The sequence below is a fragment of the Poromitra crassiceps genome, assembly GCF_964638095.1.
Source record: "Poromitra crassiceps genome assembly, chromosome: 13".
Lineage (NCBI taxonomy): Eukaryota > Metazoa > Chordata > Actinopteri > Beryciformes > Melamphaidae > Poromitra > Poromitra crassiceps.
In genome coordinates this window covers 37,962,795-37,975,527 of record NC_139644.1, presented here as the reverse complement: position 1 = coordinate 37,975,527, position 12,733 = coordinate 37,962,795, and the positions used below count along the sequence as shown (strand labels likewise).

The 12,733-nt window shown below is 45.1% G+C and overlaps 1 protein-coding gene across 1 annotated transcript in view; it reads left to right on the top strand.

Moving 5' to 3' along the window:
- The window catches only part of caskin1 (CASK interacting protein 1), a gene marked incomplete at both ends in the record, with an annotated part of 215,848 nt that extends 208,748 nt beyond the window's left edge, over positions 1 to 7,100 (top strand). Inside the window, 3 exon segments of the mRNA XM_083650077.1 lie at positions 3,074 to 3,731; positions 5,139 to 5,565; positions 7,004 to 7,100. Coding sequence (XP_083506203.1) covers positions 3,074 to 3,731; positions 5,139 to 5,565; positions 7,004 to 7,100 — 1,182 coding nt within the window.
- Positions 7,101 to 12,733: the final 5,633 nt, after the last annotated feature.

Sequence of the window (12,733 nt, the reverse complement as noted above, 5' to 3'; positions counted from 1 at the left end):
AGAGGGGCTCAGTTGTGGGCGTGGATTGACTGCTGTTCGCAGCCAACGTCAGCTGCAGCCAGAGCCATCTATATGGCTCTGGCTGCAGCATGAGCGGTTTCTTTTTCATCACGGGGCTTTTTCCTGCTGTTTTCCGGACCTTTCTCTAATCTGGAGAGCACTGTCGCCACCTAATGAGTCCGTAAATTAATGGTTATACACCTTCAATAGCTACAATATTTGTACAGGAGATGCAGGAGGCTTTGATCCACGTCCCACCGTCAAAAAACGCATTTGACGTCGATCGACGTCCTTGGCACTCTACGTCACTATTTACTTTGACGTCGATCGACGTCCTTGGCACTCAATGAGTTAAACTAGTAAACGTAGATCCACTCACATCCACAATGCTACTGTTTTGGAGTCTTCTCCCTCATTTGGCTTCCATGATCCAAAAGGTATGATAAAATCATCATGGTATTCAGAAAGTCTGCAAAATAACATGCTGAATGATGCGAGTTTCCAGTCATTACGTTATGCGCGTGAAGTTGGTGAAGAGGTAGAGAGGAGAGGCTGGCCAGAGAGACTGAGAGGAGGCACATTGATTGATGTGATTATAACATCGCCAGACACCAGTCAAACCCTAAAACGAGGGAATTAATCCCGTTCTCCAAATAAATGTGAGGTAGTCTAAAGAGAAAAGATCCAGGAGGAAAACATGATGTTAAAAGCTGTAAGCTATGCCTCTGATCTGCTACACCACCACCCATGTGTGCGTGCCGTTGTCTCGCTATGACAAACATCTACATTATTTACGTTTCTTGATTATACAGAGGTTCATGAAATAGATTACCAGGCGCCGGCTCTTCAATTCGGCATATAGGCTATATAATCCACGGAGAGGTTACTCTAAGTGTATGTCAATTCTGGATGTGAGTCGTCTGTTATCCCCGCCCGCTGTCTTCCTCCGTTAAAACGTTTGATTAAAGATTCGCTAAAGCCGTTTCCAGGAATGCACGTGTCGCATTTCTTTTTATCGATAGCTTTAAATGTTGTAGGCTACTGCCATGGCATAGTGAAGTACTTTCTGATGGCTTCTAGACGATATCAGGGCTCAGAAAGTTGTGAAGAAACGTCTTGGGATATAACTTTGACAGTGACGGCTGCCATTTACTCTAGTCAGCCTGCCCTGTGTTTGTCCGAGTGAGGACGGGGGGTGGGGCTTAGCGATAGGTCAGTTGGCAACACAAAAAGCGGTTTACTGTATCTCGAGAACCATTCATCCAATCGACTTCAAACTTGGCAGGTGCGTTGCTGGGAACCCCACATATTTCAGTGGTAAACTTTGTGCAATTCAACGTATAACATCACAGCTTTCACGTACCTTCGCGGATCTTGAGAACCGTTTGTCGGATCGACTTCAAACTTGGGGAATGCACTTAGGGGGACCTGACATGAGTGCAGTTTGGGGCGGGGGGACGCCCACTGGGTGTCGAAAGGTGGGAACGGGCACTGCACTAGTAATACATAAATAGAGACTGGTTATTTGGCCCAGTGTTATGAAAACATATGCACAGGCATACATACACTCAGTCAGACTGCCCTTGAGAGACCCCAATCCCACTCTTCTACGCATAACCGCATCCCCTAATAACAAAAAATAAACAACAATTATTCTAACACAAACGCACAATAAAAAACTTGACAAAAACACATAAATACGTGGGTTACAACACATACAATAAACACATCATGAATACATAAACAAAACACTCAAATAAAAGCAGACAATAACAATATATTATTTACAATAGCATCTCAGTATGACAACACTCACTAACATATTGCATTCAGACGATGTCTCATCACCCATGTGGTCTATGGGTCAGCTTGGGGGAAAACGCGGTCCTGGCGGAGATCTGCACTCCACCGAGTGCACTTTTCTAATTTATTATTACATCGTATTGTGGTTGTACCGAATCGTGAGCTCTGTATTGCTTATGGATTCTTATGTGAGAGCAGCATATTGTCCCATCCCTTCTATCTATCCATCTATCTATCTATCTATCTATCTATCTATCTATCTATCTATCTATCTATCTATCTATCTATCTATCCATCTATCTATCTATCTATCTATCTGTCTATCTATCTATCTATCTATCTGTCTATCTATCTATCTATCTATCTATCTACATGTATCTATCTATCTGTCTATCTATCTATCTATCTATCTATATGAATCTATCTATCTGTCTATCTATCTATCTATCTATCTACATGTATCTATCTATCTATCTATCATATATAATGTAATATAGGAGTGTAACGATGTTTTTAACAATGATATGATTTGTATCACGATACGTGGTTGCGATACAAGGATGATATTGGCAAAGATATTGTCCTTGCATGGAATGTTGGTGTAGTTCTATTTCTCACAGTATGGCTGCCTGCATTGGTAACCACTTTGAAAAGAAAATGCCTAATTGCTATGCTATGCAGTAGAGGAGGTAAAACAAAGCATGATATTACTATTCTACTGTGACTTGTTTACAAGAGCCAGTAATATGACACCACATTATGATATTGGGTTTTTGTTTATATATTTAAATTAACATATATATAAACACATAGCAACCACCGTCTGCTCCACTGCCATGTACAAATAACTTGTTGCTAGGTTACAGACAGCCATCCTGGAAGAAAGAGAACCACACAAACATTCAGTGCAAGGCCTCTATTCAATCTGTGTGAAGTGTGAAAAATACATCCACATAATGTTTGTCGTGCTAAATGCAACGCGCAAATTCTTAGTATTGATACAATCGATTCTTTGTTATGCAAAATGATTTTAGATTGATACAAGTCACACTAGAAGTAGTTGCATTAGTACATTCAATGTAGTAGGAATTTAAAAAAAATCGGTGCATTGATCAATCGTTACGCCCCTAATTATAATACTGTCAAATTCTATGGTGAAGCTTCTGGAAGAGTTGTATTTCAATGTTATCCATGTACTGTGTCTATGTCCATATTTTGAATGTTTGTGCACAAATTGCCAATTGCCACGAATGTATGAATTTTCCGTTAGTGTTTATTTTGTGTTTGTCTGCAGGGCGACGGCGAGGGTGCCCCGGGCGACGGCGAGGGTGCCCCGGGCGACGGCGAGGGTCAGCAGGGAGACGGCGAGGGTCAGCAGGGAGACGGCGGCTACACACAGGAAGACCTCTCTAGGGTGGAGGCCACGGCCACCCTGAAGCGCCGCGCCCGCAGCTCTAAGCCACACCCCAACGGCTCCCGCTTCACCCTCCAGGAGTCGTCCACCGTCAAGCGCCGCCCCAAGAGCCGCGACAAGGAGCCCGAGGGCTTTCCCCACCTCGGGGCCGACGGAGAGCCGGCGCCCGACGACGCCAACACCGCGCAGCCCGTGCCCTACCAGAACGGGACGGCCACCATGAAGCGCCGCCCGGTGGCCGACGCCGGAGTGACGGAGCAACCCCAGCCACAGCCTCTGCCCCAACCGCAGCTTCAGCCCCACCCGCACGCCGGCGGCGCCCCCCGCAGGGACAGCCTGGACCAGGGAGCTCCAGCGGCGGGGGAAGGAGGGCCGGTGAGGAAGCCCAAGCCTCCCGTCTCACCCAAGCCCGTCATGGCCCAGATCAAGAGACAGGGAGGCCCGCACACCCCCCCGCACGCACCCTCCAACAAGAGAGTCCCCCTGCCAGGCCCTGGGACACCTGGAAGCCCAGGTATGAGGAGAGAGAGAGTGTGTGTGTGTGTGTGTGTGTGTGTGTGTGTGTGTGTGTGTGTGTGTGTGTGTGTGTGTGTGTGTGTGTGTGTGTGTGTGTGTGTGTGTGTGTGTGTGTGTGTGTGTGTTCGACCACTCACTCTGCCAGCTGTGTCGAGAACCAACACAGCACTCACTTTTTAACTGAATAAAATGCAGTAATACAGTAACTTATATTTAAAGGCAGCACAATAGGACCGTCATTGTGTTATACAGTACAGTGAAGGGATCTGACTGCAGCAGTGAGGTTTGAACTGAGGTAAGATAACCAAGAGAAAGTATTTTGTGACGTAGATTGGTTCAAAGTAGATTTGAACGAAGGGAGGATTTAATAGACCAAATCACCGTGACGTCACCATGTAAACAAATTTACTTCCGGGTACCACTTGGGGAAGGCGGCAGGTTTAAATGTGCGTGTTGTCAAATAAATGCTGTCAAACCCTCTCGTTGTTTTCGGCCGACTACTTTCAATTTAAATGGTTAAACGGTTGGTAAACATGCTTGTCCGACGTATCTAGCCTTTCTTCTGTGTTTGTTTTATGTAGTGTTAGCTAGCTAATAACGTTTGTTTGTCTGTCAAACTCGCTGTTTTTTTGCAGACTCATTAACGTTACAGACAGAGCTACCGACGCCACGTTAATTTAATTTAGCGTCAAGTCTACTCTGGTCTGGTCCAACAGGTAAATTAGCTAGTCTGGTCGCCACTAACCTTAGTGAAAGTGTTGTTATGAATGATATTAAACAACAACACAACACGGACGAACCATTTTTGTCTTCTTTGTCTGTTTTTGTCTTCAACATGTCAGTTTGTGCCGTTCACCGCCATTATAATGTGTGGACCCAGGGGTACCCGGAAGTAAATGTAAACATCCCGCTGATTTGGTCTATATAAACCGGTGAAAACACATTTACAGAACTCATTCACAATAGTGCATTAAGCCTTGGAACTGACTGTGATGGAATTCTGTATAGGGCCCTTTGTGTTAATGTATGCCAGCAGACGAGCATCAGAGGTCTGGAACTGAGATAAGACAGATCAGGAATAATATTAAATTGTTATAAAATAACAATATTGGTATACAGATTTCAAAATGCAGAGAGGCAGAGGCAGAGTAGGGTGGAAAATTTGCATAATGTGGTCACAGCTATTGCGAATTTGCGCTTGTTTTTTCTCAATTTTTATTTTTATTTTGTCGTCTTCTCTCACTTTCACTCTCTTCCTCTAATGCCTCTCTCGCTCTCTTTTCCTCCAACCTCTTTCTGCCCTCTCTCGCTCTCTTTTCCTCCAACCTCTTTCTGCCCTCTCTCGCTCTCTTTTCCTCCAACCTCTTTCTGCCCTCTCTCTATCTCTCTGTCTCTCACCCCTCAGTGGAAGGAAAGAAGATTCCTCCCCCGGTCTCGCCCAAACCGGCGCCACCGCCCACCGCTCCCAAACCGTCCAAGCTCATCCACTCGCTGACCAGCCCGCCCTCCCCGACCCCGCCCCAGCCCGCGGCCCCTCCCCCGGCCCGGGGCTCGCCCCCCTCCAACACCCCCAGCCCGCTGGCACAGAGCCCGCACACCCCCCAGACCCCCACCACGCCGCAGACCCCCGCCACGCCCAGCCCCACCCCGCCGCCCGTCAAGCCCCCCCGCTCCTCCATCGGTGGTGTGTCTGTGGACAGCGGGGGGCCGGGGGGCGTGGTCAGCCCGGTGGTTGGCGTGGACGCCCTGGTGCATCAGAAGCTGGAGGAGACGAGCGCATCGCTGGCCGCCGCGCTACAGGCTGTGGAGGAGAAGATACTACGACAGGAGGAGTAAGGAGCGCGCACACACACACACACACGCACGCACGCACGCACACACACACACACACACACACACACAGATACAGTCACTCGTCCACACCAGTGCCCAATTCAGCCTCCCTCTTTTTGAAGCCTATGCGGAAATTGCATTCTTTCAAATGGCCAGTGGGGGGCGCAGTTTGTGTAGCACTTCCCAGGAACATGCATTCAACTCTATGGGAAACGAGACAACTTCTCTCTCGGTCTATGTCTTAAATAAACACTTTCTAAATTAGTTTATGGTCTGAAAAAACAATTTCAAGTCTTTTTCATGCTCTCACGCGCTCCGTTTTCTAAATGATAGCCCCATTTCGAGGAAAATTGACGACAAACATCGGATAATAAGAACAGTAATACTTCCGACGGGTAGAGGCAGCAATGTGCCGCAAGGCATCAGATAGCAAGTAATAGTTAAGCAAATTATCAGAAAATAGCATTACTTTATGATATTTTAATAATGTTACTAGACACACGTAACTATATAGATACCATACATCTAACGTTCATAACATGGCAGACCATTTAACGTTATCTATACCGTTAGATAAAGCCTTAAGCCTTCTCTGTATTCAGACCATTGGATTCAGCCCAGAAACCGGAGTACGTTATAAACGTTATAAATATAGTCACGTTATAAACAACTAACCAACGCTGGGGGTCCGTATGGAAACAGTGTTACTCGAAATGGTTAAAAGTTAAATCAATTTGGTCATTCAGTGGCGTTTAACTGCAATGTAAAGTAAGTAATGTTAGCCGGTAACTTTAGCCAAAGTAGCAGACTACCCATAATGCATTACGGCGATAAGAGAGACAGGGCAAATTCGGAAACTCCCCCGGCAGCCGCTAGGGCCAGCCGCCCCCTCTCCCCGTACTTCCGTGTAGAATTAAACTATTCAACCAATCAACGATGAGCAGGAAGCAGGAGATTCAAGCCTCATTTCCTGATATCAAATCCCAATCAGCTCGCATTATCCATTATATTTACTATCTATGGTCCACACACACACACACACACACACACACACACACACACACACACACACACACACACACACACACACACACATATATACTGTCACTCATCCACACACACACACACACACACACACACACACACACACATATACTGTCACTCATCCACACACACACACACACACACAGATACTGTCACTCGTCCACACACACACACACGCACACACACACACTCACACACACACACACACACACACACACATGAACGATACACACCATGCACCTCATTTTGATTTCTGTTGAAAATGATTTCATCTAACTCTTGTGTGCTTATCTTTGTGTGTGTGTGTGTGTGTGTGTGTGTGTGTGTGTGTGTGTGTGTGTGTGTGTGTGTGTGTGTGTGTGTGTGTGTGTGTGTGTGTGTGTGTGTGTGTAGCTCCGTGGCCGAGCAGAAGACCACAGTCAGCATCCTCGACGACATCGGCAGCATGTTTGACGACCTCGCCGACCAGCTGGACGCCATGTTGGAGTAACCATGACAACCGGTCGCCGTGTCTCGGGAGTGACTCAGAAGGCACAACCGGCAATACGCCTCTCTCTCTCTCTCTCTCTCTCTCTCTCTCTCTCTCTCTCTCTCTCTCTCTCTCTCTCTCCTCCATCCTTTCTCATTGTCCGTCGCCACTCTGGAGAAGCGGAAAAGCTCTCCTCTTCCTCTCTTTCGCTATTGATGATGAAGATGCTGATGATGCAGTACCACAGGCTCGGACAGAAATGCGGCCTGACCTACAATGCGACGACCTCACGACAGAGTGAAGAAGAGAGAGAGACGCTGAAGACGAGTGGAAATATAAAGGACCAAAAACGACTGACGGAGAAAGAAGGAGCAAAAAAATAATAATAATTCAAAATCACAAGGTGGTGAGACAAAATGGAGGAGAATGAAAATCTTTAGCGACTGAAGAACTCTTATGACGAACAAACATTTGATTGAACTGTGTAATGAATCATAGTATGGTATGTGTACATTGTAAGCATGGAGAGTTTATATCTACTGAAAAAGTCCTGCATTAGCACAGTAATATATAATATATCGATAATATGAATCTTTAGCTCTTTGGTTTGATGTCTTGGTTCTGTGTGGAATGGTGCCCTCTGGTGTTGTGATGATGTAAATGACTTGGTGGAAATTTTAATCTATGACCAAATCAGACTCTTCTGCTCCTGAGGTGTGTGGAACAGTGTGATAGATGTGCGTGCGTGCGTGTGTGTGTGTGTGTGTGTGTGTGTGTGTGTGTGTGTGTGTGTGTGTTATGTGTGTTGTGTGTGTGTGTGTGCGTGCGTGCGTGTGTGTGTGCACCAGAAAGGCATATGAACCCCCCCCCCCCCCCCCCGCCCCGGCTGCATCCAGGCACCCTGCTTTCCTCCGCGCTCACTCCTCACCCTCACACAGAAGCACAAAAGCCTGCACAGTCAGCTTGCACACACACACACACACACACACACACACACACACACACACACACACAGGAGCCTGCACAATGTGAGTTAGCGAGAGAGAGTGATGTTTCTTTCTTCTTTTTGTTGCTTTTTTCTTTTTCCTCTTTTTTCCCTGGGTTTTAATGGAACAGTTCACCCAAAAATGAAATCTCCGTCATTATTGGGTGAAGTTTTTCAGTGCACAAATCAGTCCTGGAGCGTCACAGGAAAAGAGCGTCGATGAGCAGATTTCTGAAATAAAAACCGGGGACAATTCCAATTATCTTCTTATATAAAAGGGAGCGAGTGGGCACTGGTCTCTGTCTGTTATCTGTTCTCTGTTTCAATTTTTGTCCCACTGATGATGTCATAGGCATTGTGATAAGACCGATGATATCATCAGTGATGTCATAAGAGCAAAATCATCTTATGACATCGGTGATGAGGTCATATGCACTGATGTAAACTTAAGGGGCACACACACACATCCGCGCGCATGTGGCAATAACATGTGAGCAACACGTGTGTGCCAATAGAGCAGGCAAGGCCACGCAGGGCTGGCGAGCCCGCACAGCGGGCAAGCCTACAGTAGGACTCAAGCACGCGTAGCGTGCGAGATGCCTAGTATCAAAATATCCAATGTTATTATCTATGAAATAAAAAAAAAGGGGGGGGGGGGCAATTCTGGTTTCATATTTTGATCATGGTACAAACTATGGTGCAGGCCGACTGATAAATTGGGGAACTAAGTAACTTTGTAAACCGTGCCAGAAAATCATAGATTACAGTACTATGGTGACGAGTGAAGCTATGGTAAACTACGTTACGTTACGTTACGTTACGTTACGTTACGTTACGTTACGTTACGTTACGTTACGTTATGTTACGTTACGTTACGTTACGTTATGTTATCATTATGTCCCTGTGGGGAAATTGATCGACTGCATTTGACCCATCCTCTACTAGGAACCTATGAAACACTCAATAAAGAAAATGGTCCTACCAATTTTAGGGACCCAACATTGGATTGAGGGCTGCCCAAGAAAAAACAGAGCACAAAATAATTCCAAAAGCAATCTTTTCTTTGGCCAGTGAGGTCCGTGTAAAGCAAACATAAATAAGTGTTCTGAGTTTGTCACGCCACAGAAGAATGTGTTATTAACGACCCAGTCAAATTTGAATGATTACAAAAAATCTAATTCAAATTCATGAAACAATAAGCAGTAATAATATAATATAGTATAATATTATAATAATAATAATAAGCAGTATCGCTGCTCTGAAATGCTGGGGGGTGTGTCCGCTGAATGTGCTGCAAGCTCGCCCCAACTGAATAGCCTCTTAACTTAACGCTCATGCCGAACTCTCTCATAAAAATACACAATTTAAAATAAGCCTTGTTTGTAGGTGTAGGACAAGCAACATGGATGATATTTTAAAAATAAAATAATGTTAGGAGCCACTGTTTAACTTGGAACCTATTTTGTAGGTAAATGTGGACTTATTTCAGTAAAAACCTAACTTGAATGACTAGTTAACAAGCGATCCATCCATCGACGTACGTCGCTTGGAGCCAAGTAGCTTCAGTGACGTAAATAACGTCTTTTCAAGGCAACTTGGCATCTTGGAGACGTTGATTACGCCAAGCCCCCTTTTTTTTATGTTTGAAAACTAGTCACCATTTACTTCAGTTGTTCAGGGAGAATGTTTTCCTGTGAAGCTCCAGGGCTGCTTTATGGACTCAAAACACTTCACCAGACCTCCCATTGGTGTGATGGGGGGTGAGTGGTGATGGGGGGTGAGTGGTGATGGGGGGTGAGTGGTGATGGGGGGTGAGTGGTGATGGGGGGTGAGTGGATAATGATTGAATTGTCACTTTGAGGTGAAGTGTTCATTAAAGGGGATGAAGGTTCGAGCAGGTGTATTTGGGAAGCGGAGGAAGGTTGTGAGGACGAAAGGAGTTTGGGGGGGAGGAGGATTTATCAAGGAAGAGGGAGTGTGAGGGTCAGGAGCAGCACGGTCTCATCGTGGGACCGTTTTTTCAGGAAGAGCCAGTCAGGTCAGTTTAGGGTCAAAGGTTAGGCTGAGCTTGGGCTCTGCACAATGCACAAGCAGCACTAGAGTATTCTACACCACGACAGTTTCAAATCCGTCCTGAAAGCGACTGCTCTTCCAGCTCTGGCTAACGTCACCGAGCAGCACATCTCACCTGGACGTCAGAAACAACAACAAGGGCTTTTCAATGACTTTCAATGTCTCGTTTGGTGAAGTTGGCATGTTTTGGGATAAGATATGAAATTAGACTTCATGTTTTACTCTGACCAGAAATATTTGCGAGCTTCGCGCACTCATTTCTAGCTTCTCGCACTGCTCTGTGCATGCGCAGTTGAGCAATTGTGCGCCGCACGGAACCCCTCCGCCTTATTCCAGTAGTGAGATCTTTAACGTGAAAACATTGATGTTCCTCAGGGGGTGCAGTGCTGATGATAGAGTGATGGGATATAAAACTGGAGACTTCAAGTTTCCACAACACAATTTTTTGAAAGTGAAATATTGGAGCGGGATTGGCTTCCAAACTATTTGTGATGTCACAAATCATGCTTGTAGGCCCCGCCCCCTAAAATGGGATTTTCAGTGAGCAGACGAATGTGAAAACAGCCTTCTAGTGTCAAACAGACGTCATTCTGCACAGTGAAGCTCAAACATCCAACTGACGGAACAAGAAGAAAAACTTATTTTTGACTAAAACAAAATCAAATACTTTGAGAGCTATCCATGCATTTTTTTTAACTGTGTTTTTTTTTTACTTATTAGTTTCAAGGCCCATGGGAACCCTGCATGTTTTTGTTCCAGGAAGTAGAAATAAAACCACCGGGGGAACGGAACACTCCACACTTGCACAAATAGAACAGGCAATCTGATAGGATGAACTAACTTACACCTTCACATCTCTCTCTCTCTCTCTTCTGTCTGGTCTCACAATCTTCCAGCCCCTCCCCCATGTTGCCATGACAATCTACATCCCCATCACCTCCATCCTCGTAACCATGGTGACCATTACAGTGTGTTGCCAGCGAGAGACGGGCAAACTATCTGTGAAGCCAGAGAGCTTCAGCGCAAAGTAAGGGTTCCCAAAGTGGCCAAAAAAGCCGAAACAGTTCCCATAGCAGCCGCTCTTCTTACATAAATGAATAAGTCAAGAGAATAATAGTTGTGGTATTTAAATTATGATCATATAGAGATGATATATATATGGATATTTGCAAAAAAAAATAAAAAAAAATATTTATGATGTGTGCATCATCCTGAAGGCTATTTTTCAAAAAACCTTAAACAGATCTAATCTGAGTGTCAAATCGAGTTTGCTTCTCCATGCTTTAGTGGTCCGAGATGAATTCTTGTAGGATATGTTGGGATATATTTGTTATAATTTTTTGTGTGTCCAGGTGTGGCAAAATGTGTATAATACATCATTCCTATTGTTCAGTTCTGTTCATTTGTATTTCTTTATGTGATGTTGATTTTCTTGTCTTTGAAACATGTGCCTTGCTTTGTGTTTTTTTTGGTCTGACTGCAGTATCCAGTAGATGGGTATGTATGTACAATATATGGGGATCGTTCTCTCTCTCTCTTTTTGATCTATTATGTGTTAACTTAAAAATGATGCCCCTCCCTTCCCCTCTTGACACATTAAGATCATCATACTGAAAACCCAAGTAATCATAGTGACCCCCCCCAAGTGTGTAAATGTGTAAGTATAAAACCACTTCCAGACCAACGGCCAGGGTCGGACCAGGGTTACTTGACTCATGTTCAGTCCTTCTTTTGTCAATTCACACCAAGTCAGTCAACACGGGGTGCATCCCTGTTCATGACAATTCAGATAGGACCTGGGTCGCGACCCTTGAGAGATGCATAACAATTAGGCCTAGCATATTAGCATAGCAAATAGCAACTTGGGGTTGTGCCATTCGCACTGAAATCAACCCTGGTCTGACCCACCTCTTGAGGTGTTAACCTGGGTTATGCTTTTCATACCCAAAATCAACCTGGGACACCTGGTTGGACCCTTGGGAAAGGGGTAGAATGCCATGTTCCATTTGTATTGGGAACTAGGAATCTCCCGGTTCAAAGGTCAGGAAGTGTGATGTCACCTGACCTCGGATTCCCTCAAGCCTCAAGAGCCCCGACCTCAAAATCCAAATGGCAGGTCCACGCTTCAACAGTAGTAAAAGTTGTAGTAAATATTGTTTATTAGTACTTCTGTGGACATGTTGCTACAGTGTTTGTATGTGCAAAACACTGCGAAATGTGTTATATCAAAATGTTATTGCTAACCATGGCTAGCCTGGCTATAGAGCTACCCTGGCTGGTTTCTCCACTGTTTTAATGGAACGCGGTCAACTCGTCACTCAACTGGGATATCCCTACTTCCCAATACAAATGGAATGGACCATCAGCCTCTGCCCTTTTTGTTAAAGCACCATCCTCTCCTCCACCTTCCTGTACTTTTCTCATCACCTGTCATGTTGTAAGCATTATTTTAAAGTGGGGGTTGGGCTCTAGAGCTGATTATTGCAGATGCCAGATGGTGAAAAAACACAGATGGTTAAACGTGTCGTGGAGCAAAGTACTGTTTTTTTTCTTTAAAAAAGAAGAAAAAGCCAAGCTACCCCCCCCCCCCCCCCCC